General features: G+C 46.2%; 1 protein-coding gene across 1 annotated transcript in view; it reads left to right on the top strand.

Annotated features, from left to right (window-relative positions):
- Nucleotides 1-1,219: 1,219 nt before the first annotated feature.
- ITGBL1 (integrin subunit beta like 1) overlaps nucleotides 1,220-12,909 on the top strand; it is a 266,652-nt gene continuing 254,962 nt past the window's right edge. The window contains exons 1-2 of the mRNA XM_056109966.1: nucleotides 1,220-1,317; nucleotides 1,487-1,704. Of these exons, the coding sequence (XP_055965941.1) occupies nucleotides 1,220-1,317; nucleotides 1,487-1,704 (316 nt within the window). The remainder of the gene's footprint in view (nucleotides 1,318-1,486; nucleotides 1,705-12,909) is intronic.

The following is a 12,909-nucleotide window of genomic DNA, read 5'->3' as shown; positions in this document are numbered from 1 at the left end:
GAACTTTTTTTTTTTGAATGTCAAAATAAACCATCTGCTTGTACAACTGTTTCTAATTACTCTCCTGCCTGGTCTCGCCACTGGAGGGGTTTGGCACCAGCACCCCGCCCAGAGCCGAGCCGCTGCCCACATGCTCCCAGACAGCTCATCAACGCACCCGCGACTCCGGGCAGAGCCCGCGACCTGCCTGCCTGAGTGTCCGTGGGTCCGTCTGCCCGGCCATCTGAGGGTGGGTCGCGCCGGGCACCCTGCAGAGGAGTGTGCAGAGCGCCAGGACCCCCGGCCCCAGGCTCTGAACTCAGCATGCGTCCCGCCGGACTCAGAAGCTCCTGGCTGCTGGCGTGCTCGCTCCTGCTCGCTGGGCTGGCCGCGGTACCTCCCAGCTTCTTGCCCTCGCTGAGGTAGGTTGGGGTTGTTTCTGCCCGGCTCGCTGCTGCCCCTGGCTAATGGGTTTCCAACCTGTCCCCACTCCTGCCTTCTCTCTCCAGCGTGGGTGGCTGCCCCGGCGTCCCCTGGCTGTGCCCCCCCCCCCCCCCCCCGGGAGGAAATACCATCATTGAATCAAGAAAGACTTTCTGCCATGCCAATACGTATCAGAAGTCCCCAGGCAGCTGCAGGAACTTGGCTGGGTGTTCTCAGAACCCCTAAGGCCGATTTCAGGGGCCCTGATTCTACACTCTATTAAATAAGTGACTTGCTAATTGCAATAGCTACACTTTGAGGAAAGTGTAGTTGGGGGCGGAGAGAGAGAAAGCATAAGTCTGCAAGGCACCTGTCTTGCAGGCAGCAGAGCAGAATTTGATCTCTGGTCCCTTGAGCACCCCGAGGAGCGATCCCTGAGCACAGAACCAGGAGCAAGCCCTGAGAACTACTTGATGTGCTCCTCCCCCCCCCCCCCCCCCGCCACACACACTCCAAGCCAGGAAATCATTCAAAAGTGTAATTCATAAATTGCAGCTTAAAAAAAAAATCCTCTCTGTGTTCTAAGTTCCACTGACCTTTCTATAGCGGCTTCTCTTATTTTCGTAAAATAATCATTCCTGGTCACACTGGGTGAATTTGAATTGCACGCAACACTCATCATTTGTCTCCTCCTCCTCCTCCTTCTCCTCCTCCTCCTCCTCCTCCTCCTCCTCCTCCTCCTCCTCCTCCTCCTCCACCTCTTCCTCCACCTTTTTCTCTTCCTCCTCTTCCTCCCCATCCCATCCCCCCCCCGCCAATGCTGCCTACTCCTGTGGAGAAGGGTCCTGTTCCTTGGCATGCAGTTGACCGCTTAGACATTTGGGTCCCTCTTCTTTTCCGGGCAAAGTTCATCATGTGGGATTTCCTCCCCAGGGAGCACAGGGACCTCCTACGGGTTTTGTGACTGAGGAAGGTGGAGGCCCAGGCTCCCTCACTGTGGAGTTTTCTCCACCCGGGGGCACAGTGGGGGAGGGCGGCAACCTGTCCTTAACCCAGGTGTCCTGTGGCTTTTCGTCCTCCGCAGAAACTGGCCCGGTGGCGCGTGCAGACTGTCCCGGGCCGAGTCGGAGCGCCGCTGCAGGGCTCCGGGGCAGCCGCCAGGGGGCGCGCTGTGCCACGGCCGGGGCCACTGCGACTGCGGGGTCTGCATCTGCCACGTGAGCGAGCCGGGCATGTACTTCGGGCCCCTGTGCGAGTGTCACGAGTGGGTGTGTGAGACCTACAACGGGACCACCTGTGCAGGTACGTGCGTGACCTTACCCTGCCCTGCCCCGGGTCGTGTTTGCAGGGAGGCCTGCGCTGGGCGACCAGGGCTGTTCCCTTGCAGGGTGCGAGAGGGGCCAAACCCGGGCGTGGGAACCTTGATTTGTCCGCGGAGTTGGTGCACCGGGAGGGCACGTGAGAAGCAGCGGCGAGGCGGGCAAACGAATAAACAGAAACAGACGGGGAAATCCTGGCTCGGTGTCGTCGGGGCTGTAGGAATGTTTCAGCTGCAGAGAATCTTGGTATTTGGGGTCAGGGTGGAGTAGACAGAAACCCACACGCCGCGTGCATTTTTAAGGAATGATTCGGGGACTGATAGATTGCATCGGCTCAGGCTATTTCTTCCACTGAAAAAAGCCAGATCTCTCCTCTGCCACTGTCCACGGCCTTGTGCCATTCCCACAGCTCCGGCTGGGTCGATGATCCAGGCCCTCCGTTAGGAAAAGAAGACAAGGCATTCCATCCCGACGTGGGCAAATTCTACACCTAAAAGGAAAAATAAACCCCCTTTATTTGGTGCTCCTTCTCTATGCTGAAAGTAGACTATAGACCAAACATGATTGCCACTCAATGGCTCTTATGCAAACCACAACACCCAAAAGGAGAGAGAGAATAAAAGGTAATGCCCTGCCACAGAGGCAGGGGGGGATGTGAGGGTGGGAGGGATACTGGGATCCGTGGTGGTGGGAAATGGGCACTGGTGGAGGGATGGATATTTGATCATTGCATAATTGAAACCCAAGCACAAAAATTTGTAAGTCTACAACTGTACCTCATGGTGTCTCACTAAATAAAAATAAAAAATAAATAAATAAAAGGAAGAAGAAAAGGGGCACAACTTACTTTTCTAAGAAATGAGCATTGAGGACCAGCTGAGAGACAGTGAGGTGGTTATTTTTGTTGGTTTGGTTTTAGTTGGCCGTTAGGGCCCGGACGTGCATATGCAAGAATGCTCCCTACATGGGCTGAATGCTTCAGCTGGGCGGACAAGTGTCCTCTCTCTGAGAAATTCTGAGAAGCACAGGTGCCTTTAAATGCCTTTCCCTGCGGTTTGTTGACCTGTTACAACCATGAATGCCCCATCTTACTGTTTTGTCTTCATCCATCCCATCAGCCTCACTTGTTTTCCCAGATAACCCCTTTGAATGAAAGCCAAGCACGGTCACCTGATATTTCACTCCAGTTTCTAATCCTTTCAGATTTCTTTCCAGGCTTCCCAGCCTCTCTGGTTCTTATCGCCACTGGCAAGGTCTCTGCAATATCAGGCTTCCAGGGCTGTTCACCCTCCCACCCTGCTCCTGGACAGTCGGAATCGTTTTTACACTGGGGAGTCAGATGGGAGAGGCTGCCTGAGATCAGGAACCCTTGCTTGAGTTCAAGGCTGGTGATCTTTCCAGAAGCAGTGCGGCCGGCAGCCTGAGACATCCCCTGGAGAGAATGGCTGGTCCCCACAGGCTCACCTCTTACTCACCTCTCCTGGTTTCCTCCCTGAGGGGATGTGTTAATGCACCACATCTATCTCCAGCATTCCTTCCTCCCCGAACACAGAGCCAGCCTGAGTCACGCCTGGCTTTGCCTGCTGATGCATTCTGGGGAAGGCGCTCAACTCCAGGCTGCATGAAATAAATGCTCATCTTCAATTGCATCCTCCCCTCTCTGCCCGTGCCAGAGTGTGTGGGGCCCTTGTGTGCCAGACCAACTGGAGGGGGGGGTGTCCTCCCAAACAGACCACCGTGCGCTTGTATTGAGTATTGAACAGCCCCCCAGTTTCACCTCCAAGAACGTGGCGTTCCAAGCTGTTATAGCCAATGGCGTTTCTCATCACGCAGCTCTGAAATCGTCCCATGGGTACGATAGAAATGGAGCAGCTTGTCTCCGGATTTCTGTGGGCACTCAGACTTCACCCCGGGCTATCTCCCTGTAAGTGCTCCCCAGAATAGCTTTCAGAGAATCCCGCGCAACACAGAGCGGCTGAGAGCAGAGGCTTGGAGGGGAAATTTCCAGGATTCCAGCTGAGCTCCAGCACTTAACCTTGGGGAAACTTGAGCAGTTCCTCAATCTTCCTGCGCCTGTGATGCCGGTGGGGTGCTGAGGTGACTTATGTGAAGCAGAGAAGAGAGAGACAACCTGGAGAAGGGGAGCAGCCCTTCCACCCAATCCAGCTCTGCCATGCTGGGAAACTGCTGCAAAGTCTAGGACTGATGAGGTCTCGATGGGCTCCTGCACGGCACAGACCTGAGTCCCACCCGTTCCATTAGGTAACTGTCGAGCTACACCTGACGTCCACTTATTCTGTGTGACATGGGAGTAAATATCCACCCATACCCCTCAATTTCTCAGGGAGCCATGAACCCAGGCTGTAGCAAATAACTGCTCTTTGCAGGAGAGGAAAGTCAGTTCTAGACCTTACCCAGGCATTTGATTCCTTCACTTTCTCACACAGGAGACGTTTAGGAGGAGAGAAGCAGTGCAGTAAAGAAACAGATTTTATTTGGAGGTTTTGAGGAAGGAGATAAAGGTTTTGAGAGGAGAGAGAGAGAGAGAGAGAGAGAGAGAGAGAGAGAGAGAGTGTAACATGCTCAAGACAGAACAAGGATTTCTCTGAAGGCAAAGAGAACTCAGCATATATCCCAGCATTAGATCTGAAAGCAAGAAACTGCATATCTCAAGACGGGAGATGCAGGCAACACATGTGTTTGGGACTTATACGTGCTCAGCCATGACACATGGACGCAAGCAGCATATGGACTCGGGCAGTGTATACTCACACTTTGTTCAAGCTGGCTTTGATCGGGTTTCTTCCGGAGGTGCCCATGTGGAGCTTTCAACTGAAATAAGAGTCTGTTGCTAGGGCGGTTGCCAAGGGGGTAGAGATGGGAGTAGTGGATGGTCTCCTTTGAAATTCCTTCCCTGGACCGTCTCTCTTAGGCAGGTCCAGCCTTTCCTGGGTCTATGTTGGCACCAGGTAGAGGTTTCATCAGGCCTTAGTTCCTGTGTCCACAAGGTGGTTCTTGACAGTCTCAGGGTGAGTTGTTTTCATTATTCCTCAGGAATTAATTGCCATGGGGGCCCTTCCATATCTACCTGCCTGCCTGCCTCATCTGGGTGAGTCCAGCGGGAATAGTAACACAGTCTCTCCTCCCCTACAGAGGGTTGCCAAGACTAACATAGGTAAAACACTCAGGGTATTGTTTCTGTACAAAACGCACATTGCATACTAATATGTATTTAGGCATGTGTCTAATATGATACTGGTGCACAAAAGGTGAGCTGGATAGGGAGGTTAAAGGGTCTACATATGCAGGAAGAATAGATGATAATGTGGGTAGATAATACTGTATAGATACACAGGTGCTAGAGAGATGATACTAAATGGATAGATCTAGTTGAATAGAGAGACAGACAGCTTGCCTCTGTTTGTTGGACGTTTTATTCACTGAAAGCAATTTGGTGTTTTAATGTAGTCTGGGCCTGTTATTGATCCATCGCTCAAGAGGTTGAGCAGGGATAACCATCCTGGCTTCGTTTCAGAGCAGCTGGATTAGATACTCCGTGCCGTTTCAAGTCAGGCCGCTGGGATTCCTACTCTGTGAATTATAAGCAGTGCAGTGATCTGACATTAAGCTCCTTGGCGTGATTGTGTGTATACTCTTACAGCGTCTGCTTCCTTCCACGTTTCACATGAATCTTTCTGGGACCAGAAGTCAGCTCAGTGAGGATTCCTGTGGGCTTAATGTGCTACAAAAAGGGAAATGGGCTCTGGTGAATGATGTCTTTGAGAAAAGTCAAATGTTTATTTCCATAGAGCACAGACTCTCTGTAAATATTTCCCCTTGTCCCCGGAAAACTAACTGAATAGCTTACATAAGATATTTAGTTTTTTAATATGTTCTGGTCATTTTATTTTTCTTTTGCTTTTTGGGTCACACCCAGTGATGCTCAGGAATGACTCCTGGCTCTGCACTCAGGTATTACTCCTGGTGGTGCATGGGGGACCATATGGGATGCTGGGGATTGAATCTAGGTTGGCTGTGTGCAAGGCAAACACCCTACTCACTGTGCTATTGCTCCAGCCCTCTAGTCACTTTTGAATTTATCACTTACATTGCTGAAAGGGGTCTCAGTGTTTTTAACTGGAAAGAGCTCACTGAAGTTAATTTAGTGAATACTATGAAGCACTCTATATTTGTAAGACTCTTTATTGCTGTTGAGGGGTTAGCAAATTAGTCATCCTTGGCTGATGAGGCACTTGGATCTTGCCTGTCCCCAGTCTTTACAGCATCATATAACTTCAAAGGTGAGCATATCTACCAGTCTTTCTTTGATCTCTGGGACCCTGCGGACCTTCCGCTGGGGGCTCCCTTGTCTGCTGACCAGCTCTCTGGGTCTTGCATGCACCCGCTACCTCTCAGAGTTAGACCCTCTTCATCAAGGTGGCGTCTTTCCGAAACTCTGACACTGACTGACACATCCACTTTTTTTTTAGCTTTTTGGGTTACACCCAGCAATGCTCAGAGGTTACTCCTGGTTCTGCACTGAGGAATTACTCCTGGAGGTGCTCAGGAGACAATATGGGATGCTGAGAATTGAACCTGGATCAGCCACGTGCAAGGCAAACGCCCTACCCACTGTGCTATCACTCCAGCTCCAACATCTATCTTTTTAAAGTCTCATCTGATTGGATTGAATCCAACCAACTTGTCCTTTTTCCCATCTCCAGATCCTCAGTCCTAATCATATCTTCCAAACCTCTATTCTGCTGGGAGATCATTTATTGACAGGCATCAGGTAGAGGTGACATCACCAGAGCTTTTACCTTCCTACTCAGGTTGCCCTTCTATGCAGGCAAAGAGGAATGCTCCTCGAACCATCAGGCAGAGCAGTTCTACCCCCAGGAACCCTGGTGGTTCCTCTGCCAAGTGCAGGAGACATGAACTGTGTTTCTTTCGTCTGTTCATTGCCTGCTCATCTACCTGATCAGGAGCTCCAGGACCCAGTGGTTCCCACACCTTTCCTGGGAAAAAGCAGCAGGTTTCAGTCCAGATCACAAAAAAGTGACTTTACTGTTCAGCCAGTTGCTTGGTTTTAGCGCCTCTTACAATGGGCAAAGCGTGCAAATGCTTGCAACTTCCATCTCTTTATAGGAAGTATGGTCAGGTAATAATAATATAATGAATATGAGTTTGAGTTATCAGGTGCATTATATCAGGTGTCTTTTTTCTATCCTTGCTAGATACTTGGTGCTTTGCTATCAGAAGTTAGATTTTTCTACTTGTTAGGTTTTGTTCATGTTGCTACTTAGTGTAGCAACTTTCTCAAGCAATTTTGAAAAATCTATTCCCTGTTACTTTGTGTTAGCTGAAATCTTTGCTGGGTTAGCAGAGAGAGTTCACTAATGATTGGACAGAACCCCCTAGGCTTTGCCAAGGGATGTTTTCTACCACCTGCCTTCCCAATACACCCAGGATATTCCAGTTTTGGCTTTGTCTCACTTCTTGCTCACCTGGAGCCTTGCTATCAGCTCTATTGATGCCAATAGACTTTCTCAGTTCCTTCCTGAGTGTCCACGCATGCTTGTTCCTCTGGCTCAGAGCCCCATGAATAGATTGGAGCTTTTAAAGCCTCTCTGGACAGATTCCATTTTTGCATCTTCAGTTCACCTCTAGCCTCCTCTTACAGCTGTTCTCTCCCTCCAGGAAGCTGTGAAGTTAAACTCTTTTAATTTGCTTTTTTGTAAATGCCTCCCAGGGAAAAACATTTTTTAAATGACACAGTCAAATGAGATACAAGGAACCTTTGCAAGCAGAATCTTTCAGTGGGCCAGCAGGCAGATAAAATAATGATAATTATTTCCAAACGAGGGTTGGAAAGAATTTCTGTCCAATTCTGCTTTCTCTTGTGGCTGCCAAGGTGCTAGATTTCACTGCCAATGTGGAATGTTAATTTTAAAGACTGCTGTGGACATTCAGTTAATTTCCAAGGTTCTGGAAAAATGAATCGTGAAAAATATTCTGAGAATGTATTAAAACAATTTTTGTGTTGCTTTTCTCAGGGAGTACATTTTTCAAAGTTCTAATTCTGCCAATTTTGCTGATTTCTGATTAGTTTTTTTTTTTTTTTAACAAGGGAGTCTTGCGCTCTAGGATAAAGACGTAGGTGTTAACCCCTTTGGTACTGAGTGGATACGGAATGGAGAGACAGAAACGGCACTATAAAGGGGAGGGGCACTAGAGCTGACTTGCGGGGTCAAGTTTGTTTAGCTCATACTTCCTCCTGACGCTCTGGAGTTGCCTTTATGAACAGTCTTTTAGGAACCAGAGTGGACTACGGTATCTGCCCAAGAAGATAGAGTTCTACACAGGATGGGAGTGTGGCTTGTTTGGAGACACAGAGGTGTTGTCACATTAGTCCCAGGCCTCATGTCTCTGGACTGCAGTTACACAAAAGCATACAAAACTTGTGTCTCAAAGAAGTCATGTTGCCATTCTGTCATGGATAGCTGAATGTCATGACAATCGAGGCAATAGTTTCATTCAGCATCCAAGTCTATTAAGATGGGGCAAGAACACATTATCTAGGGTGGTTGAGAGTTTGAGTTCACGAGACTAGTGGGTTGAGTTTCACACAAGTTTCCTTGCCCTGTGGACCTCATTGCGGTTGGTTAACTTGGCAGGACTAAGTTTGTTCACCTGAAGGGGGGTGTAATCCCCACTCTGGGGGAGCTATTGCAAAGTTTAACCAAGAAAATACGCATGAAGCACTGGACAGAATAGCCAACACCTAGATAAGCAATAGTATTTATTATCATTAGTATTCAACCTGGAATCCCCAAAGGGATTATTTTAAGAAAAGAATTTGTGTTTTTTTTATACAAGGATTACTAGTAATTAAATGAGCCATTCTATGGACATTAATTACCTATACATCTTAATATGTTCAATACATGATGTCACTTCTCTAGTAACTTTTGAGATTATTTCTGTGAGATGGTGATATCATGTTTTATAATATGGTTAACATAAATTGGACTATTAGAGAGAATGTTTTAGTGGTATGTAAATATTTTAGGTTGAGGAGATATCTTTGTTGTTTTGTTTTGTTCAGAAGCCACATCTGGCAATTCTTAGGGGTTACTACTGGTTCTGCATTCAGGAATTACTACTGGCAATGTTCAGGGGGCCATGTGGGATGCTGGGAATTGAACCTAGGTCAGCCACATGCAAGGCAAATGCCCTCCCCACTGTGCTATGGTTCTGTCCCCTGATCCATGCCTGGTGTGTGTGAGATTCTGGGTTCAATCCCCAGGCACCAACTTCTCACCACTCGGACCTCTGGGTAAGACTTGATGGCCCCTGAGCTTTCCTCAGCACGACTGGTTGTGATCCCCAAATGTTTTATTTTTTTCTTTTTGGGTCACACCTGACAATGCACAGGGGTTACTCCTGGCTCTGCACTAAGAAATTACTCCTGGCAGTGCTCAGGAGACCATATGGGATGCTGAGAATCAAACGCTCTACCTGCTATGCTATCGCTCCAGCCCTAATCCCCTGAATGTCTTTTTTGAAAATAAACCAATTAAAGTAAGTTGCATTTGAATATTTTATTTTAATTTATCTCTATAATTCAAACATAATTGACTTTTGCCACTAAAGATCAATAATTGATACCTGAGTGAACCCGCAGTGGAGTTGCATATGAGCATCAAGATCAGACACTGGAGGTTTAAGAAATCAGTGGTAGGGCTGGTGGAGTAAGAAGTTAGGGAAAGGAGGTAATGGGGTAGCAGGGGTTAAGGGCCTTGGTAAATATATGTATTTACCACCCAAACTAAAGCCAATGACACTGAAAACATGAGATCCAAACTAGACAACAAAACTTTAAAATGTATCTGTCAAGGTGGCAGGCTTTGGGGGCTGAAAGGAATTTGGGGTCACTGGTGAACGGTAGTTGACATTGGTGGTGGGATTGGTGATAGTACTTTATATGTCTAAACTTTGTAAATAATGGCCTTTAATAAAATTAAAATAAAATAAAAAGTAAAAATTTCAGGTTTAAAATGAAAAAAAAAAAAGAAATTACTCTGACCAGTCTCTGGGGAGGTCTCCATGCCACTGCTCAGTTCACCTCCCTCTCAATTAACTGCCTCTCAGTTAATCACTGTGTAAGCACTGGAACAAAGAGTGCTCATTGTTGGTGTTTGGGTCCTGGGGGGGGGGGTATCAGCTTGCTGGGGGACTCTCCAGATAAAACAGGCTCCTGGTGGCACACTAGCACTGAAGTCAGACTCAATCCACGGAAGTGACGTCACTCTCACACTTGTGTTTTATGCCTTAGGGCCTGCGTTCAATGAGTGAAATAATAGAGAATCTCCGAAATTTAAGTTCTGTTTCCCCTCTGCGTACCATCACACAGGACCTTAAGTGCTTATGTGCACATCATGGCATTAAGCACACAAGTGAATGAAGTACAATTGTGCTGAATCTTCCTTTTAGTCTTAATCATAGTTTCTGAAGTTAATGTCAAATTTAGTGCTTCTATTTTGCCTTTTCCCATGATAGTATTAATGCATGTTATAAGCATGCACATGCCCACAGAGACCTAATTCTCTTCCTCTTTCTTTGTTTAGAAACATATCATGATAAGGACCAGGATGATTGATCCATGGCTTGGAAGCTGACCTTACATGCTGGGGGGAAAGGCAGCTGAGGTAGAGAAGGGACCACCAAGTAAAGGATGCTTGGAGAGCTCACTCAGGATGGGAAATGTGTGCTGAAAGTAAGCTATAGACCTAACATGATGGCCACTTAATACCTGTATTGCAAACCATAATACCCCAAAGGAGAGAGAAAGTAAAAGGGAAGAGGCAGTGGTGGGGGTGTGGGAGGGATACTGGGAACATTGGTGGTGGAGAATGGGCACTGGTGGAGGGATGGGTACTCAATCATTGTATGATTGAAACGTAAGCTCAAAAGTTTGTAAGTCTGTAACTATACCTCACATTGATTTGTTAAAAACTAAAAAAAATAATAATTAATAATAAAAAGAACACTCTAATTTTTTTCAAAGTAAACGCTTCGGGCCCCACGGGACACTTGGCTAAGAGCATCGAGGGGGCGCCGAGAGGCAAGGGGCGGGGACGGGCGGTGGCTGGCCTCGTGGTGGACCGCCCGCCCACTCCCAAGATCCAACTACGAGCTTTTTAACTGCAGCAACTTTAATAAAAATAAATATATCATCGCCCTAATTCTAGTTTAATGTTGTGGGTGATGAAAGTCTCACAGTTCTGAGAGCACAGTGTCAGGAGAAGAAGTCAGGACAACCTGCTGGGTCATGCCCCTCACTGGGGCATTGTTGAGTTAGCCCAGAGGCTCCTCAGTGCTGCCTGTCCAGGCCTGGTGACCCCTGGTCCTGCAGATCCCGAGCACCTGTGTCCCCTCAGAAGTCACATTGAACCACCCAGCTTCACTGGCCAAATATCACTCTGATGGTCCCCAAAGTGCCCAAGACCTGCTTGAGAGGCTCATGAACATTTTTATAGATTAAAAAATTATTTTTCATACATGTATGATATTCTGTTGCAGTGGATGTTTTACCTTTATACTCCTGTAGACCCATGCCAGGCTCATGAACCAGTGGTTGAAAATGATTTTATGGACACATTTCCTTATTAATCTATTAGTCTAGTAGTGATCATCTAACTACCCAGCTCTGGGATTTGTGTGTATTGTAATTTTTGATAAAGGATGTTTTTGATCAGTTTTCTCAGACTCCAGTTAGGATTCTGCACACACATTCATACCACACATACACACAGCTCCTTGTCTTCTTCCTGCATATGCGGACAGGGTGTGCAGAGTGAAAACCAATATTTCTAGCTCCCAGCCAACAGGAGTTTTCATCAAATTCCTTTTATTGCTCATTTTGGCAAAGGGAACTGCAAGTTAAGTAGAGCTGGGAGGTTTGAAGCCCTTATCTTTTGAGAAATTTAGGTCAAGAGTCACCTCTAAGAAGGAGAGGGGTTCTAATGCTAGGATTCGAATACCAGGACACTTACCAGGGCATTTGGAGGCCTCCACTGGGGGACATTGTCAAGCTATTTTCCATTAACTCCTAAATTGATAGAGCTGCAAGGCGGTTGCAAATCTCATTTTCTTGGGAAAAGAGAGCTTTGTCTTTTCAAGGATCACATTTCCTGGCAAATAAGAAACTGTATTTTGTAATAGAACTCATTCTTCTGTCTCCTTTATCTCATCATACTTGAGGCAAAGTAGGAGAGTGATGGCTCTATAAAGGGAAAAAGAGAGGTAAGAACTTTATGAGGGTACTCACTGGCTTGACCTTGTGTGACCCCAGACCTGGCTTAGCCATTAAGAAAAGTTTTTATGCCAAAGGCCCTATCATCTTGGCTTTTCATAGTCACTGTTTCCAACATCTCATTATTCCAAATCAATCATTACTTCAGTATCCAGTTTTACTATTTTAGCTGGCCGTTTTATAGGGAAAAGCAGACTAAAATTGTATTTTTAAGAGGTCACTGAGTTTTGGTATTTCTTAGGAACTTCTCTATGGCAAGGAGCTATGGTGTATTTGTGATTTAATCAATGGGTGAGAGCAAAGAATCAAAAGCAAAACATCAAAATGTGGTAAATGTATTTCCTAATTGGTCATTACTGCTCATTCAAGACTAACATTTTCTGCTGTGCAAAATGATTAGACAAAACTCATTTTTTAAAAATTTTAAACAAAACTATTTGTCCATTTAAGTATTTTCTATCCAAAATACAAAAGATAAGTTACAGACTATTTTTTTCTTTCTTGGTCAACATCATTAGTTATATAGTGCCAAGAACAGTCTTGACATGAAAATTACTCATTTGTTTTAAAAGAGAAAAGATTTTATTTTTGTGAAGTTATATCCAAGATAGACAATTCCCGTGTGGGTGGTTTTAAGTTTTCAAATTAAAGTTGTATCGCTAATACAAAATATTAATGGGAAAATATCTACTTGCATTTTAGAATACTCTCCTGAAAAATATTTTTATACATGTAATATAAATTCATTCAATTCTCATATAACTTTTGAGAGGTAGTCAAAATGATAATTTTCCAGCTATCATACTAAATAACCCTGGGATAAAACCTGTCTCCCAAATCAATAGCAGTCTTCTCTTGAAGCATATTGAA

Source organism: Sorex fumeus, unplaced genomic scaffold, assembly GCF_029834395.1.
Source record: "Sorex fumeus unplaced genomic scaffold, SorFum_2.1 ptg000008l, whole genome shotgun sequence".
NCBI classification, from domain to species: Eukaryota; Metazoa; Chordata; class Mammalia; order Eulipotyphla; family Soricidae; genus Sorex; species Sorex fumeus.
The sequence above is the reverse complement of the archived record's forward strand: the minus strand, read 5'-3'. Positions and strand labels throughout refer to the sequence as shown.